General features: G+C 53.4%; 1 protein-coding gene across 2 annotated transcripts; it reads right to left on the reverse strand.

The window, feature by feature from the left end:
• Positions 1 to 272: 272 nt before the first annotated feature.
• LOC137447134 (embryonic polyadenylate-binding protein-like) lies at positions 273 to 12,739 on the reverse strand. 2 transcript variants are annotated; one of them, XM_068150394.1, is made up of 16 exons: positions 12,708 to 12,739; positions 11,163 to 11,374; positions 10,229 to 10,422; positions 9,594 to 9,709; positions 8,692 to 8,831; positions 7,722 to 7,816; positions 7,335 to 7,472; positions 6,708 to 6,803; positions 5,554 to 5,820; positions 4,935 to 5,025; positions 4,527 to 4,652; positions 3,230 to 3,369; positions 2,823 to 2,916; positions 2,042 to 2,172; positions 1,192 to 1,281; positions 273 to 547 (listed from the first exon to the last, which is right to left on the reverse strand). In XM_068150394.1, the coding sequence occupies exons 2-15, from the start codon at positions 11,353 to 11,355 to the stop codon at positions 1,198 to 1,200; spliced, it is 1,905 nt and encodes a 634-aa protein (XP_068006495.1). In that variant the 5' UTR covers positions 11,356 to 11,374; positions 12,708 to 12,739; the 3' UTR covers positions 273 to 547; positions 1,192 to 1,197. The 2 variants fall into 2 exon arrangements, with proteins under 2 accessions (XP_068006495.1, XP_068006494.1); XM_068150393.1 differs by having other exon boundaries at positions 3,230 to 3,390.
• Between the last annotated feature and the right edge of the window lie 256 nt (positions 12,740 to 12,995).

Genomic DNA, 12,995 nt, shown 5'->3' on the forward strand with positions numbered 1-12,995 from the left:
AGATCACATGAAATTTGTCTGAAGCCATTGTCCTAGAGAGCCAAGAATGATCAGGAGAGCCTGGTGGTTGGCAATTTGTTCATTTAAACCTACACAGCCCTTCCTGTCAGCTCTCAGGACTGCTGCCCCACCAGCACTGCAAGCTTCAAAGAGCAGCATGACCCAAGTCCAGCCCTCCACCTCCATGAAACAGAAGAACTATTTGCTGTCTTTCTGCAGAGGGAACCAACCCATGCTTTGGGTGTGGAAGCATCAGTTTTTTATTAGTGTCAGGAACAAATAAAGCTACAGAACCCAACAAACTCACTTGGCAATTCCCTGGGTAACTGAACCAGCCTGGGTTCCACACTACATTTTACAGGGTGCTGTCAATAGTGAGAAAGACAAAACAAAAACCAATGTGGGAATATTTTCTGGTACAAGTGTAGGAGGCTTAGAATACACACAAACATCAGGATGGGGCATTGAAGATGAGCCAGGGTCATTGCAGGGCACAGTGGGATTGCTGCTGCTGTTCTTCACAGGCACTGCTCTCGGGGCTCAAAGTCTACAAGAAACAGAACCCACACATGCATTTTGTCAGCTGCTAGAGGAAGAACTTCTTCCACACAAGGTGAAATTCACCTCAACTTGTTTTAACATTATTTCCTTGAGATCACAAGCCAAGAAAATCTTCAGAGAGTTACATTAGAGTCTGACTCATTTGCCAATGCATCTGTCCTAGTCTCAGCAGCAGGGGCAGCTCTCCTGGCCCAGCCCAGGAGAATGCAGGGCTGCTAACATTATATGGAGGATATACTGATAGAGGTCTGCAAAAGCACTGGGCAGTCCCAGGAAAGATTGTGCTGGTTTCCACTAGACCTACAGAAAAAATAGGTCCTTTCCTACCTTCCTATCTGGTTGTACAGTCATTGCCCTCACCAACAGGAACAGGAAAAGAGACCCCCAAGAATAAAACAAAACCCAAAACCCCCCAACAAACCCACACAGAACCAGCTCTCTGCAGCACAATTAAGTCTGGAAAATGGAGAATGCAGTTTAAGAAGTGGAATACTATAGTCAGAGATAGTTTAGTTTCTCATCAGACTTGGGCTGGACAAGAAACCAAATCCCCAGTTTCAGAGCCAGAACACAGAAACCCTGAGCGCACCCACAGCCATGCCAAGACCTATGACAGCTCCTTGCACATACCCAGGATCACTGCAGGAATGTCACAGCACTGCCCTTGTGTGATGTCTCTGTGACCTGGTGTGCCTGGAGAACAGCCACTGCCTCCTCGATCTGGCAACAGAGCACAGGGCAAGGAGAGGTTGAGTTGCTCCAGTGTAAGAGCACAGCACACAAAATGCAACATTCCAGGCCACTTCCAAGAGGTCAGGGACTTGAATAATAATTCCAAAATCCAAGCCTGCTGCTTCCACAGGATCAGCCTAAAGACCTCTTCTGTGTCTTCCCTTGGGAAATGCTAGGGCATTTCTCCCTTTCTGTAGGAGTCAGGACTTCCCAGAGAAATTGGACTTCTCTGTAGGTGAAGTTGTCTGAGAGCACCCAGCAGAACCAAGAAAAGATCAGTGAAAAGGTGGAAACAAATCCTGTCTCCAAGGAGGTGTAATCAGTTTGCTGCAACTGCTCTAATGGGAAGCAAAACCAAACATTCACCAGGATTAAGGAGGAAACATGAAAAGCTGCAGAGAGGCAACTTTTGTCTGGTTTATAATCTGAGGAAAAGCAACTGTCCATCTCCTTCTGGGGAGTGACACCCACCCTGCCTTTCTCCTCTCACTTCCTAGCTACCTCCAAACTCCTCTCAGAGCTTGGCCTGTGCCTCCAGGAAGCTGCTCTGAGCTTTTTTTGCTGACCACTGGGTGCCATCAACCCAGGGGCCTTTCTGCTCAATTTTCACTTCAAAAAGAGCAGCTATTTGCTCTTCTAGTGGCTACCAATGTCCCTGGCCATCTTCTGGGCCATGATCACCTCCCTTGCAGCAGCAGGTAGTCAGCCTTCTGGGATGTGGCTTGCTAGGGCACTGAGTGCCTCCTACCTTGGAGCGCAGGGAGTCAGGAGACTCCAGGAGCAGCAGCAGCTCAGAGTTGTCTATCTCCAGCAGCATCCCAGTGATCTTGCCAGCCAGTGATGGATGCATCGAGAGGATGAGAGGGTAAAGGCGCTCACCTGCTCCAGACACCAGGAAAGACATCAGCCCTGTGCAAGATCTCCAGCATTTTCACACCCAGTACAAGCCCTCCTGCCCACCCAGCTCTGTCCTTTCAACTGAAAAGGGACACAGGGGTGGGGATGGTGGTGGAAAAAAAACACTGCTCACACGAAAACCTACTCTAGCATGTCACAGCACCAGTGTCTGCTAGCAGGTGAGCTGCTGGGTGAAGGCAGACAGCAGCAGTGACCTGCTGTGGGAGCAGGGCAGTGGACATCAGACAGCGCCCAAAGCACAAGGAACATAATAGTGGGGCTGACCCCAAGCCCTGTGGTCACCAAACTGCTGCTCAGAGCCCAAAAGCAGTGGTGCAGGATAGCTCAGAGCTCTGGAGCATTGTGGATGACCAGGAGCAGCGGGGCAGCATGGGGCTCTGCTTCTCCTGTAGAGCTCCACCAGACACTTGTCTCACTGCCAGGCAGACAATGCAGACAGGGAGTGGCTTTGCTGCTTCCAAGCCCTTTCAACCCAGCCTGGGCATTTTTTTATTGAATAGTAATCCCACAAAGGCATTACAGCTTCTCCTGGCTGCTAAGTTTTCCCCGGTGGATGCAAATCCCCACACCCAAAGCCCAGCCTCTACCAGCAGGGCAGCTGTGACACCCACCTATCATTTGCTTCTGCTCCTGAGGGGGGGCTGCTGCGAGCATGGATGCTGTCAGTGGCTCCTGCCCCTGGACATGCACAGCAGGTTCTCCCACCTGGAGGTAAACCAGAGGAGAGCCACAGTCAAAGGCTGGTAGCAATGCCTGAGTTCCCTAGCTTGCAGGAATTGTGCTGGTCCCCAACTGTAGGGGAGTATTTGACCTTTCTGGGAGGCTGATGCAGACTCCAGCATTGCCTAGCATCCCAGCTGCATGACTGCTGGATCCATAGCCCCAATTAGCCCAACAGCCCCCAGAAAAGTCCCCTGTAGCACTAGCCAGAGCCAGGGGGATGCCTGGGGTCAGCAGTCACATTAGTCCAGAGCAGGGCTAGGGCTCACACGTGGTGCAGTGCCTGGGAATCAGTTACCTGTGAGGCCACCATGGGGGGCATGTGTCCTATGTGCTGGGCATTCCTGATGGTGGAGGAGTACTTGTACTGGGGGGGTCCCCGTGGCAGGGTGGGCGAGGAGGGCACCCGGGCACTGACCGTTTGTGTCCCGATGTTGACTGCAATAGGGATGGGAACGTCTGTAAGAAGGAATCCATTAAACAGGTATCTGTGCCAAGGAGGCTGCAGGCACAAGGACAGTGTGCTCAACCAGAGGGATCCTCAGGGACTTAAAGCAGCCCCCAGGTCAAAGGCAGCTTCCCCAAGACCGGCAGGGCACTGTCATCCTGCCTGCAGGGGTCACCCACAGCAGCTTGTTCGGGACCAGGGTCCAGGAAGGTTTAGCAGAAAAGGAGACTCCACAACCTCTCTGAGCAGTCTGCTCCAGGGCTCCAGCACCCTCACACCAAAGAATTTTTTCCTTATGTTTAGGTGGAACTCCTGGGTTCCCTCCTGTCCCTCTGCTCACTCCAGCAATAAGCACTCAACACTGAAGATGACCTTGGAACAAATTACATGAAGTTGGGATGGTTGCAAGTAGATATGGTCCCACCAAACAGTCCTATGTTTTGGGGGATATCAGACCTTCACCATCTCACTGGGAGGGAAACATTCACCCTGTGCTACTTCAGCACCTCTTCAAAGCTTGTCTACAGAGGAGCCTCAACAGGGGCTGTGCTGTGAGCCGCCTCTTCAGGCAGAGGGGTGATGGGACAGAAATGGGGTTGAAGCACTCTGGGGCAGGACAGCAGCTTGGTCACCACCCCACCAAGAGCACAGCCAGCAAGGTGGAGAGGACATCCTGGGACAGCCAGGCACTGTAGATGTCAGCAAGGTCTGGTTCTCAGGTCACAGCTCCAAACATATCTAACACAGATGTTTTTTACTGGAGGCTTAGTCTTGGGCATCAGTTCAGCCACAGCCAGCAAGAACCTCTGCTTCTGCCCAAGAGGTCCCTTCGCAATCTCCATCTCAATCCAAACACTAAGCTTACAGTGCTCTGGCTGCATCATCATCATCTTTAATGAACATACACTCAAGGAGCAGCTGCCAGCAAGACCCATCTGCAGATCAGAGACCTGTCCCATCACCTGAAAGAATACAAACTACCCCAGAAGTGACACTTATCTACTGCAGACATTGACCAGCCCCATCACATGGAAGGTCACTATCTGGACTCCTCCACAAGTGATCCATCTTCAGAGGCAGGCACAAGCTCACAGCAAGCACCCTTGCCAATGTGCAGCCACTAAAGCTGGGTCCTTCCCCCACTCACCCACTCTCTGGGCCTGGTGGGGCACACGGGGCACCTGGGTAGAGGCTTGTCTCATGGTGCTGATGTTGGACAGCAGGCGCCGGGGTGGTGCAGGAGCCCTCAGGATGGGGGTAGATGAAGGATATGCTGTGGCAGAGATGGAGCATGATCAGTACAGCTTCTCAGTAGCAGAGTTGTGGAAGATGTGGTGGGGAGCACCAGGGAAAAGCCCAGAAACACCTCACCTCTGAGGTCAACCTTAACATATCCCCTGGTGCCCAACACCACGACCCCTGCACCAAACCCACACATACTTCTCCAGGCAACAGCACCCTGTGGCCACGGGCTTTGTGCTGCTTTTAGATACCCTCAGCCCCTCACCAAGCCCAGCTCAAGCCTGGAGCCCCAGGGAGGGACAGGCTGACTCACGGGGAGGCCGCGAGGGCTGCGCACTCCAGCGAGTAGCAGGACGGACTGGGACCACTGGGCTGGGGGCGTAGAAGGCTGCTCTGGTTTGTGGCTAGGAAAGAACATGTCATCTACAGGTGACTTGGGAGCTGAAGTGAGCCAGTCTAACTCAGTGGCTGCTGCACATGGACAGACAAGCCAAAACCACCTCTTGCAGCACGCCAGAGCACTTGAAAGATCAGCCTCCAGCCCTGCTGCCTGCGTGTCCATTTTCATCTCCACTTATCTCCTCCTCACAAGCTTCTGCACCTCTGTCACCCTTTTCCTTTCCCTCATTTCATCATCAGACTTGTGCTCTATGCTCACACCCTCTCAAACTCCTCAGTTCCCTCCTCTGAGAAGCAGTCAGCAGCTACTAAATCCCCAGCCCACTGCCTAGAACACCCCCACTCAACCCCTTTGGCAAGCCTTGCTGCTTACAAAGAAGCCCAGAGCCGATCCCACCAGCCCCACTGATCCCACCCCAGCGCGTGTGTGGGTCTGCACAACAAGACGTGCTTCCGAGCCTTATGGCCACCCCACTCTGGCAGCAAGGGCAAACTGAGGTCCCAGTGTAAGGAGTTTGGGGGCAGAGACTCACCGGGGGGATTGGGGGCAGGAAGTACCCCGGGGGGGGCTGGAAGGAGCCCAGCAGAGGGCCAGGCAGGGCCCTCATGGTGGCTAATCTCTGCATGTACTGGTTGGTGAGGATGGCTTTCCGCTCCTCTTTCCTTTGAGCAAGTGCAACGTAGAGAGGCTTAGTACTGACGATCCTCCCATTCATTTCTGTCACAGCCTTGGTGGCCTCTTCTGGAGAGGAAAAACATACAAAGCCAAACCCTTTGCTGTGGCCACCCTCTGTCATCACCTAAAATTGGATTAGAACAAGACAGCTAAGTCCACAGATCACTGCAGCACTCACAAAATGTGTGGCACAGTGGGGAAGTACCTGGGACCCACCACCCGCAGGCACCTTACTGTGGCTCCCAGCAGCCCATTGCAGCCCCCTTGTCCTTGTGGGACAGATGGGGCTGCACCTCTGGGGCACCATGGAGAGGTTTATCCGGTAGGTTTGGGAAATGAAATGGCAGTTTGTGCCAGCCCAAGCTCTGTGGCCTGTGGCTTTCCAGGGGACCTGTGCCCCAGACCATGGGACAGCAATGCTCCAGTGCTTAATGCCACAGAAACCAACGAATGCTGGGGATCAGCAGGACACCATGCCCTGCCTAAGGGCCAGGCAATATCTGTCCCCTACATCTGTCAGGTTACAGGCAGCTGACCTTAAAGCTAAACCATCCTTCTGCACTCAGGCATGCAGCCTTTGAGAAGGTTGACACCAGTCTGGGTGGCAAGACTGACATGTTTATAGTTTTCCAAAAGGCCAAATGCCAGCTTGTCACCCTGCTTTCCCCAGAGCAAAGTGGCTCATGGGTCACTTCCACTTGTGTCAGTGTGACTTTGGTTCCAAAACTGCAGAGCAGCTGTGCAATACTCAATTATGTGGCTTTAAGGTCCCATACCCTGCTCCTCACCAGGGCTGGGGTAACTCAGTAAGGCTACCAAATATTTGCTGAGGTCAGGAAGCTCCTGAGGACAGCATTGGGTACAAGTGGCATGTCCTTCACACTTGGCTTGAGATCCAAGCCATCAGCAGGGAACCATGACTCAACAGCATGATAATCCTGATCCATTTCCCAGCACTGAGCACACCAGCTGGCCAGCCCCAGAGCCCCAGTGACAGGCCTGGTGCCTCACCTTGGCACTAGTGATAGTGCCATAGGGAGAAAACTCCTTCCTCAGCCTCTCATCATCTATCCCATCATCCAGGTTCTTCACATACAGGTTGACCCCCTGCAAACAGGCAAAAAAAGCAGTTTGGCTGCTGGGCTCCCAAAGTTTGCAGCAGATTTTCAAGCTGGACATGTCCTTCACCAGCAGCTCAGATGGAGGTTGCAACATTTCAGACATCCTTTCCAAAGCTGCCACAGGACCAGCAATGTGGAGAAGAGCCAGGATCACACATGAGCTCCACTCATAGGCAAGACACTTAGTGAAGAGGGTACCCAGACCACTGTTATGAAGCTGCTCTAAGACCTCAGGAAGCTCCTTCATTTCCAGGCTAGTATTTAAATTGTTGGAAAAGAGCAGATCTGTTTGCTCACCTGCCAACATCATCCTGGGTTTAGATTTTTCTCTTCTCCCCCAGCACCGCTTCACAGGACATTACCAGGCAGCAACTAGACCCCTGTGCAGGTCTTCCATTACAGAAGGGACCCACCACCCTGATCTGCTCTGGAGAGCCCTGTGCTGAGAAGTCCCTGGATGCTCAGGGCATGTCCCTGGTGCAGACCTCTTGGAAGGGGCATCCTGCTCTCCCTTTACCTGGTATTTGCTCACTCGTTCCTGCTTGAGCTGCTCAAACTTCCTCTTCAGCTCACTCTGGCGCTCCAGCCGCTTCTGGGCCCGGCCCACATACACCATGCGGCCATTGATCTCCTTCCCGTTCATGTCAGCCACTGCCTGCCATGGAAGGAAGGGCTCTCAGAAGAGAGAAGCTGGCAGCCACATCCCTGCTGTGCACCCACCACTCCATTCCAGCCCCATCACAAGGGCAGGGAAGAAGCTCTGCTCCCCTTTCCCAGGTCCTGCCCACCCAGACACCCCAGGCAAGCATGAAGCTGGTGAAGTTCCCCCAGAGGAGAGGTGAGAAGATGAGCAGGGTGCAAGCTCAGGGCTGAGACAGCAGATGGGCAGCGAGGAACTGCTTGCCTTCTGGGCTTCTTCGTGCTTCTCAAAGTTGACAAACCCAAAGCCCTTGGAGCGGCCAGTGCTGTCCATCATGACTTTGACACTTAGAGTCTTTCCTGCAAAAGCAAAGTATCATTTGAAGAAAGGTGCCCACCAAGGGAGTGCTGCTGGCATACAGCACCATGCTCAGGAGCCACCACGAGATGCCAGTCCAGCAAGGAGATTGGATGGCTATGACAGTATGGAAGATCCAAACAGGAGGACACAGTGGAATCACCACGATGAGGCAGAAATGGGAGTCTATGTGTATGGTGAAGGCAACTCCTCCCACCCTGGACTGCTCTTAGCTTTTTTGGTTTCTCCAGGCAGCACAGCAAGTTCCTGTGGTCAGAAGTTCTCATCTCCTTTACATATGAACACAGGTACTGGGTTTGTATGGAGGGGTATTCACAAATCACCAGAGCTAACCCTGGCCAAGCATGGACAGTATGGTCCATGGGTTGATGCAACACCTACACCCTGTCAAAGAGGCATCCTCCAGTTACGGGCTAAACTAAAAAGCCCTTTGTGCTTTCAGTTCAGACTCAGTACCTCTTGTTCCCAGGGCTCCTACACCCAGGTAGCACACTGGCTTTGAGACAACTGGAAAAAAAGCCCCAAAACTCATCAACCAAAAATTTCCACTTTTGTAGCCCAGGAAAGTAAAAGCTTTTTGGTTTTTGTTTTGTGGATGGGGTTTTTGGTTGGTTGGTTTGGTTTTTTTACAGGACAGCATCCAAACCAAATCATCACAGTATCACAGCAGGAAAGCACACAATGTCCTGATAATTTAAGCCACTCAGGCCCTTCAGAGAGGTGGTTTTAAGCAAGTCAAGTCCCACCAAGAGGAGGGGCTCAGTATTTCAGTCAACCACTCTCCCTGACTTTCCTTACCACTGCCCCAAGCCCATGTTTTCAGAAGCAGAGGTTTGCCTTCAGCAGCTGCACTCACCAAACCTGGAGAAGATTGCCCGCAGCCTCTCATCATCCATGTCATCCCCAAAGTTTTTGATGTAGACGTTGGTGAACTCCATTGCCCGAGCCCCGAACTCGGCCTCACGCTCCTTGCGGGATTTGAAATGGCCAACAAACCTGCGGGCAGCAAGGAAAGGGACCTGAGCCCCTGTGTCCCCTGCAGAGAGAAGCTGGACACAGGCTCACCTATATCAGTAAAGGCCAAGAGAGATGCCAGCACCTCAGGCCATGCTTTGCTCACCCATAAACCCACCCTGTGTTTCACATCCACCAACTGCAGCATGTTCCACTTTGCTGTTCCCCTCCCAAGACCCTACTTGGCACTACTGAAATGGAGAGGCTGGTAACACATGGCACAGACACATCCTGGGGAAGACAGCACAGCAAACCACAAAAGAGGCCAAAGGTTGCCACCATGTGCCAGCTGTCTTATTCCAAGGTGTCTCCAAGCCCTTTTTGGGCAGCTGCTTGCCTCTGCACCAGAGAGAGCTGAAGAGAGTAAGGTGATGGAATGTCAGCAGAGAACTGAAGAACAACAAACACTATTCCTGCCCAGACTATCTGATGCTGACAGCTGGGATCAAGGACCAGCCCTGCTTTGTGGGCACTAGTTACACTGCCTCAGCAACACCACACAGCCTGGGGCTGAACTCCCTCCCTGCCATCAGGAACTTCTCCAAACCACTATCATGCTTCCGCCAGCATCAACCAGGAGTGACTCAACACAGCACAGCAGAGCCGTGCCCAGCAGGAAAGGATGGGAAAAGAAGATAAAACAGAGCAGCAGGAGGTGGCAACCCAAGCAGGGCAGGGGTTTGCTCCTGAGCATGCACCAAGGCAAGGGCAGAGCCAGGAAACACTCTGCTCTCCAGCACTTACACCTTCCTGTCATTGAGCAGCATCCCATTCATGGTGTCAATGGCCCGAGCTGCTGCCTCATGAGTCTCAAAGTGAACAAAGCCATAGCCACGAGATCCATTCTCATCACAAACCACCTATGAATGCAGAGCCAGGAGGAGGAAAGAGTCAGACACTGGGTTTCTCTACACTTGCACAAGCAAGTCACAGGAAAACCTATTGCCATTTTCCAGGGGAATTTTCCCTCCCTGACATCCCACTCCTCCCACTCCAGCTGTGCTGTACTGAGGTGCTGGCAGCAAGTCAGCTCTATGCCCTGTGACTGACCGGGGCCAGATGCCCTGCTGAGGCCAAGGTGGTTGCCTGCCAGCACCCAGTACTTTATATGATGCCCAAGTGGTTGTGCCATCAGTGCACTGAGCTCTGACAGAACAGCACACAACAATTCTGTGCAAGGACAGGGAAGAAGGGAAAGTCCACATTCCCAAGTGAAACACAGCAGGGTCTTTTGGCTTCAAAGCAGGTGGGAATTCAGAGGAAACTTCATGGGAAGAAGGAAATAAGAAAGTGAATTTCAGCTGGCTGGGGCATGCTGCCAAGAACCCAGGGCATCTCTGCAGCAAGCCCTCTCCTGCAGGACCCATGAGAGCATGTACCTTGCAGGACAAGATGTTTCCAAAGGCAGAGAATGTGTCATACAGAGCTTTGTTATCAATGGAGTCATCCAGGTTCTTGATGAAGATGTTTCCAACCCCTGACTTTCGGAGCCCAGGGTCCCGCTGGGACCACATGATGCGGATGGGACGGCCCTTGATCACTTCAAAGTTCATGGTGTCCAGGGCTCGCTCAGCTGGCAAAGAAGCAAAGACAGGAGGAGTAAAGAGGGTAGCCAAGACAGATCCCCTTCATGTCCTACAACAGCTGAGACAGGCACAGGGACTCATTAACCTAAATGAGGCTGGCAGTTCTGCCTTACAGGGCAGCAGGGCCAGCAGGAGCTGCTCTCTTCTCATCCAGCCACACCACTCCTTCCTTTTTAATTTATTTTTCCCCTTCTCCAAAGCATGTCTGACTCTCACAGGATGGCAGATGCCCAACTCATTTACCCAGTAAGGATCTTGGTCTCCAGGGCAACTAACCCAACACCTTCCCATCTCATCTGCCTCACTCCAGCATGAAACACCTTTAGGTTACAGCAGTATGTCAGTGCAATGCCTGCCAGGAGAGGGGCTGCACCTCATGCTGTGATCTACTGGGCAGCTGGCTGCCCCAGGAAAGGGCAGAAGGGATTTTGGTGGCCTTCTTCATCAACTTATGGAGAAGCTTCTTTCCCCCCACCCCCAAGCTCAAAGCCTAGCCACTGTATCCTCTCCCAGTCCCTAAAAAGGGATGGGAGTGGGATGGGTCACCACCTAAGAGTAGACTGGGTTTAGCTACAACCACCACTAAACAGTACTGCCCAAGACCCAACAGCTGATCCACCCACTCACACAAGTGCCCTCCCTTTTCCACCACTGCCCTTCCATCTGCTGCAGACCCCAAGCCTGTACTGCAAGGCAGCTCCTTGGGGCTGTGTTAATTGGCACATACCATCCACAGGCTGCTGGAAGTTTATGTAGGCATAGCCCAGTGACCGGCGTGTAGCAACATCCCGGCAGACTCTGATGGACATGATGGGCCCAGCAGGTGAGAACTTCTCATAGAGCATGGCTTCAGTCACATCTGGGTGGAGGTCTCCCACATAAAGAGAGGCTAATGGATAGCCTGGGCCACTAGCGTTCATGATCAACCAAAAAGCTCAGCTGTGGAGGAAGACAGACCCAAGGCTTCAGGGCACAGGTTTCAGATCCCACGTAGCAACCACAGACCCATGCTGGGGCTGGCTCTACCACAGCAGTGCAAGCAGCCTGGGAAGCAGCTTCCCAGCAGCCTGGGAAGCTGCAAAGATACTGCAGTTCCCAAATTTTTCAGGGACATTTCAATGCTGGTGCAAAAGCTGAGCTGAGGCAAGCTGCACACACCCATGGAGCAGAGTGACACACCATAGACATCTTTTAATGCTTGAAAACCAACAGAAATAAAATGGAGTTCAGTTTCCCAGAAGACAGAAAGAGCCTTTCTCCACCAGACACTTTCATTTTAGTCCCTCCTTAATGGCCCCCCTCCAGAGGGAGCACAGGTTTGCTTTGCTGCAGGCACTGCTGTGCCAGGAGAACAGTTTCCCACCAGCAGCCCTGCAGCCCACACTGCTCCAAACCAATATCTTCGTCTCTAACAAGGCCATCACAAGTATTTATTCAGCCTTTCCCAATTCCTCAGCTTGCTCACAAGGTCTCCAAAACAGAAAACTCATGCTCAGCCTCCCACTGTTTTTAACTGGATATAAAGTTGTACATGAAGGTGATCATCACTACTTGGGATCCCCAAGGTAATGCCTGAGAAAAAAGAAACACAGCTCCTGCCCTGGAAGCTTGTAAGTCTTTCTTGGAGGTTCCTACCTTAATTCTTGAAAGACCCAAAACACTTGTTGAGACACCCTGTGGATTCCCCAAATAAACGGACCCTGAATTGCACACACCAGCAAAAAGTGCGTTAAGCATTCACAGACCGATTAAGGCTGGAAGAGGCTCATAATAATCGTCTGGTTCCAAATCCCCTGCCATGGACAACCACATCTCCCACCACAGCAAGCTGCACTCAATTCTGTCCAGCCTGACCTTGAACACTCAGTCACGGAGAAGCCACCACCAAGAGCAGGACACGGAGGTGCCCCGCACCAGCTCCGTGACACAGCCCCACAGCGCACGCCCCCAGAAGGAGCCCCCAAGGCCCCCCATAGCCGTGCACTGCAAAGCACACCCAGCCACAGAGCGCGGGGCAGAACGGGGCGCAGGAGGCAGCACGGGAGAAGCAGAGCACCGAGCCAGGGTGCGGCGGGACCGACACCGATGCGGTCCTGCTCCAGCCCCAGACAGCGAGACCCCGCAGCAGAGCCCCTGCGCCCAACCACACCGGAGGGGCTGTGCACAGTCAAGAACCAGCAGCACACCGGGACCGGAGCAGAGCCAGAGCCCGAACCGGGCCCGGCCCGGCCGAGCCCCGCCCGGAGCAGCGGCACCCCAGCCCCGCACTCACGCCGAGCGCTTCGGCGGACTTGACTCGGTGTGTAGCACCCCTCCCGGCGCCGGCACCGACCGCTTCTTCCCGCGGCGGCACCGGGGGCGGGGCGGGAGGGGCTCTCCGCCCTCCGCCAGCTGCGGCCCGGCCCCGCCCCACCCCGGGCTTTGGGAGGCATCGCATCGGGTAGGGCGGCGGTAGCCATCAGCCCCAGGAGCTGCGGGTTTGGGACAGAATTTCTCCCGGTTGCTGCAGCTGGAAGGGGGAATAGACGCCGGCAGCTCTCGGATCTCCTGACACGACCAG

The sequence above is a fragment of the Melanerpes formicivorus genome, unplaced genomic scaffold (genome assembly GCF_026170545.1).
Source record: "Melanerpes formicivorus ecotype bairdi unplaced genomic scaffold, bMelFor1.0.p_v2 SCAF_19, whole genome shotgun sequence".
Lineage (NCBI taxonomy): Eukaryota > Metazoa > Chordata > Aves > Piciformes > Picidae > Melanerpes > Melanerpes formicivorus.

What these genes read in the sequence shown, in the direction of transcription:
- LOC137447134 (XM_068150393.1), bottom strand. Translation starts at nt 11,355, where the DNA reads ATGAACGCTAGTGGCCCAGGCTATCCATTAGCCTCTCTTTATGTGGGA. An exon ending in GAAACATCTTGTCCTGCAAG is followed by an intron (nt 9,710 to 10,228) that starts GTACATGCTCTC and finishes CTGCATTCATAG; the next exon opens with GTGGTTTGTGATGAGAATGG. An exon ending in GCACTATCACTAGTGCCAAG is followed by an intron (nt 5,821 to 6,707) that starts GTGAGGCACCAG and finishes ATCCAATTTTAG; the next exon opens with GTGATGACAGAGGGTGGCCA.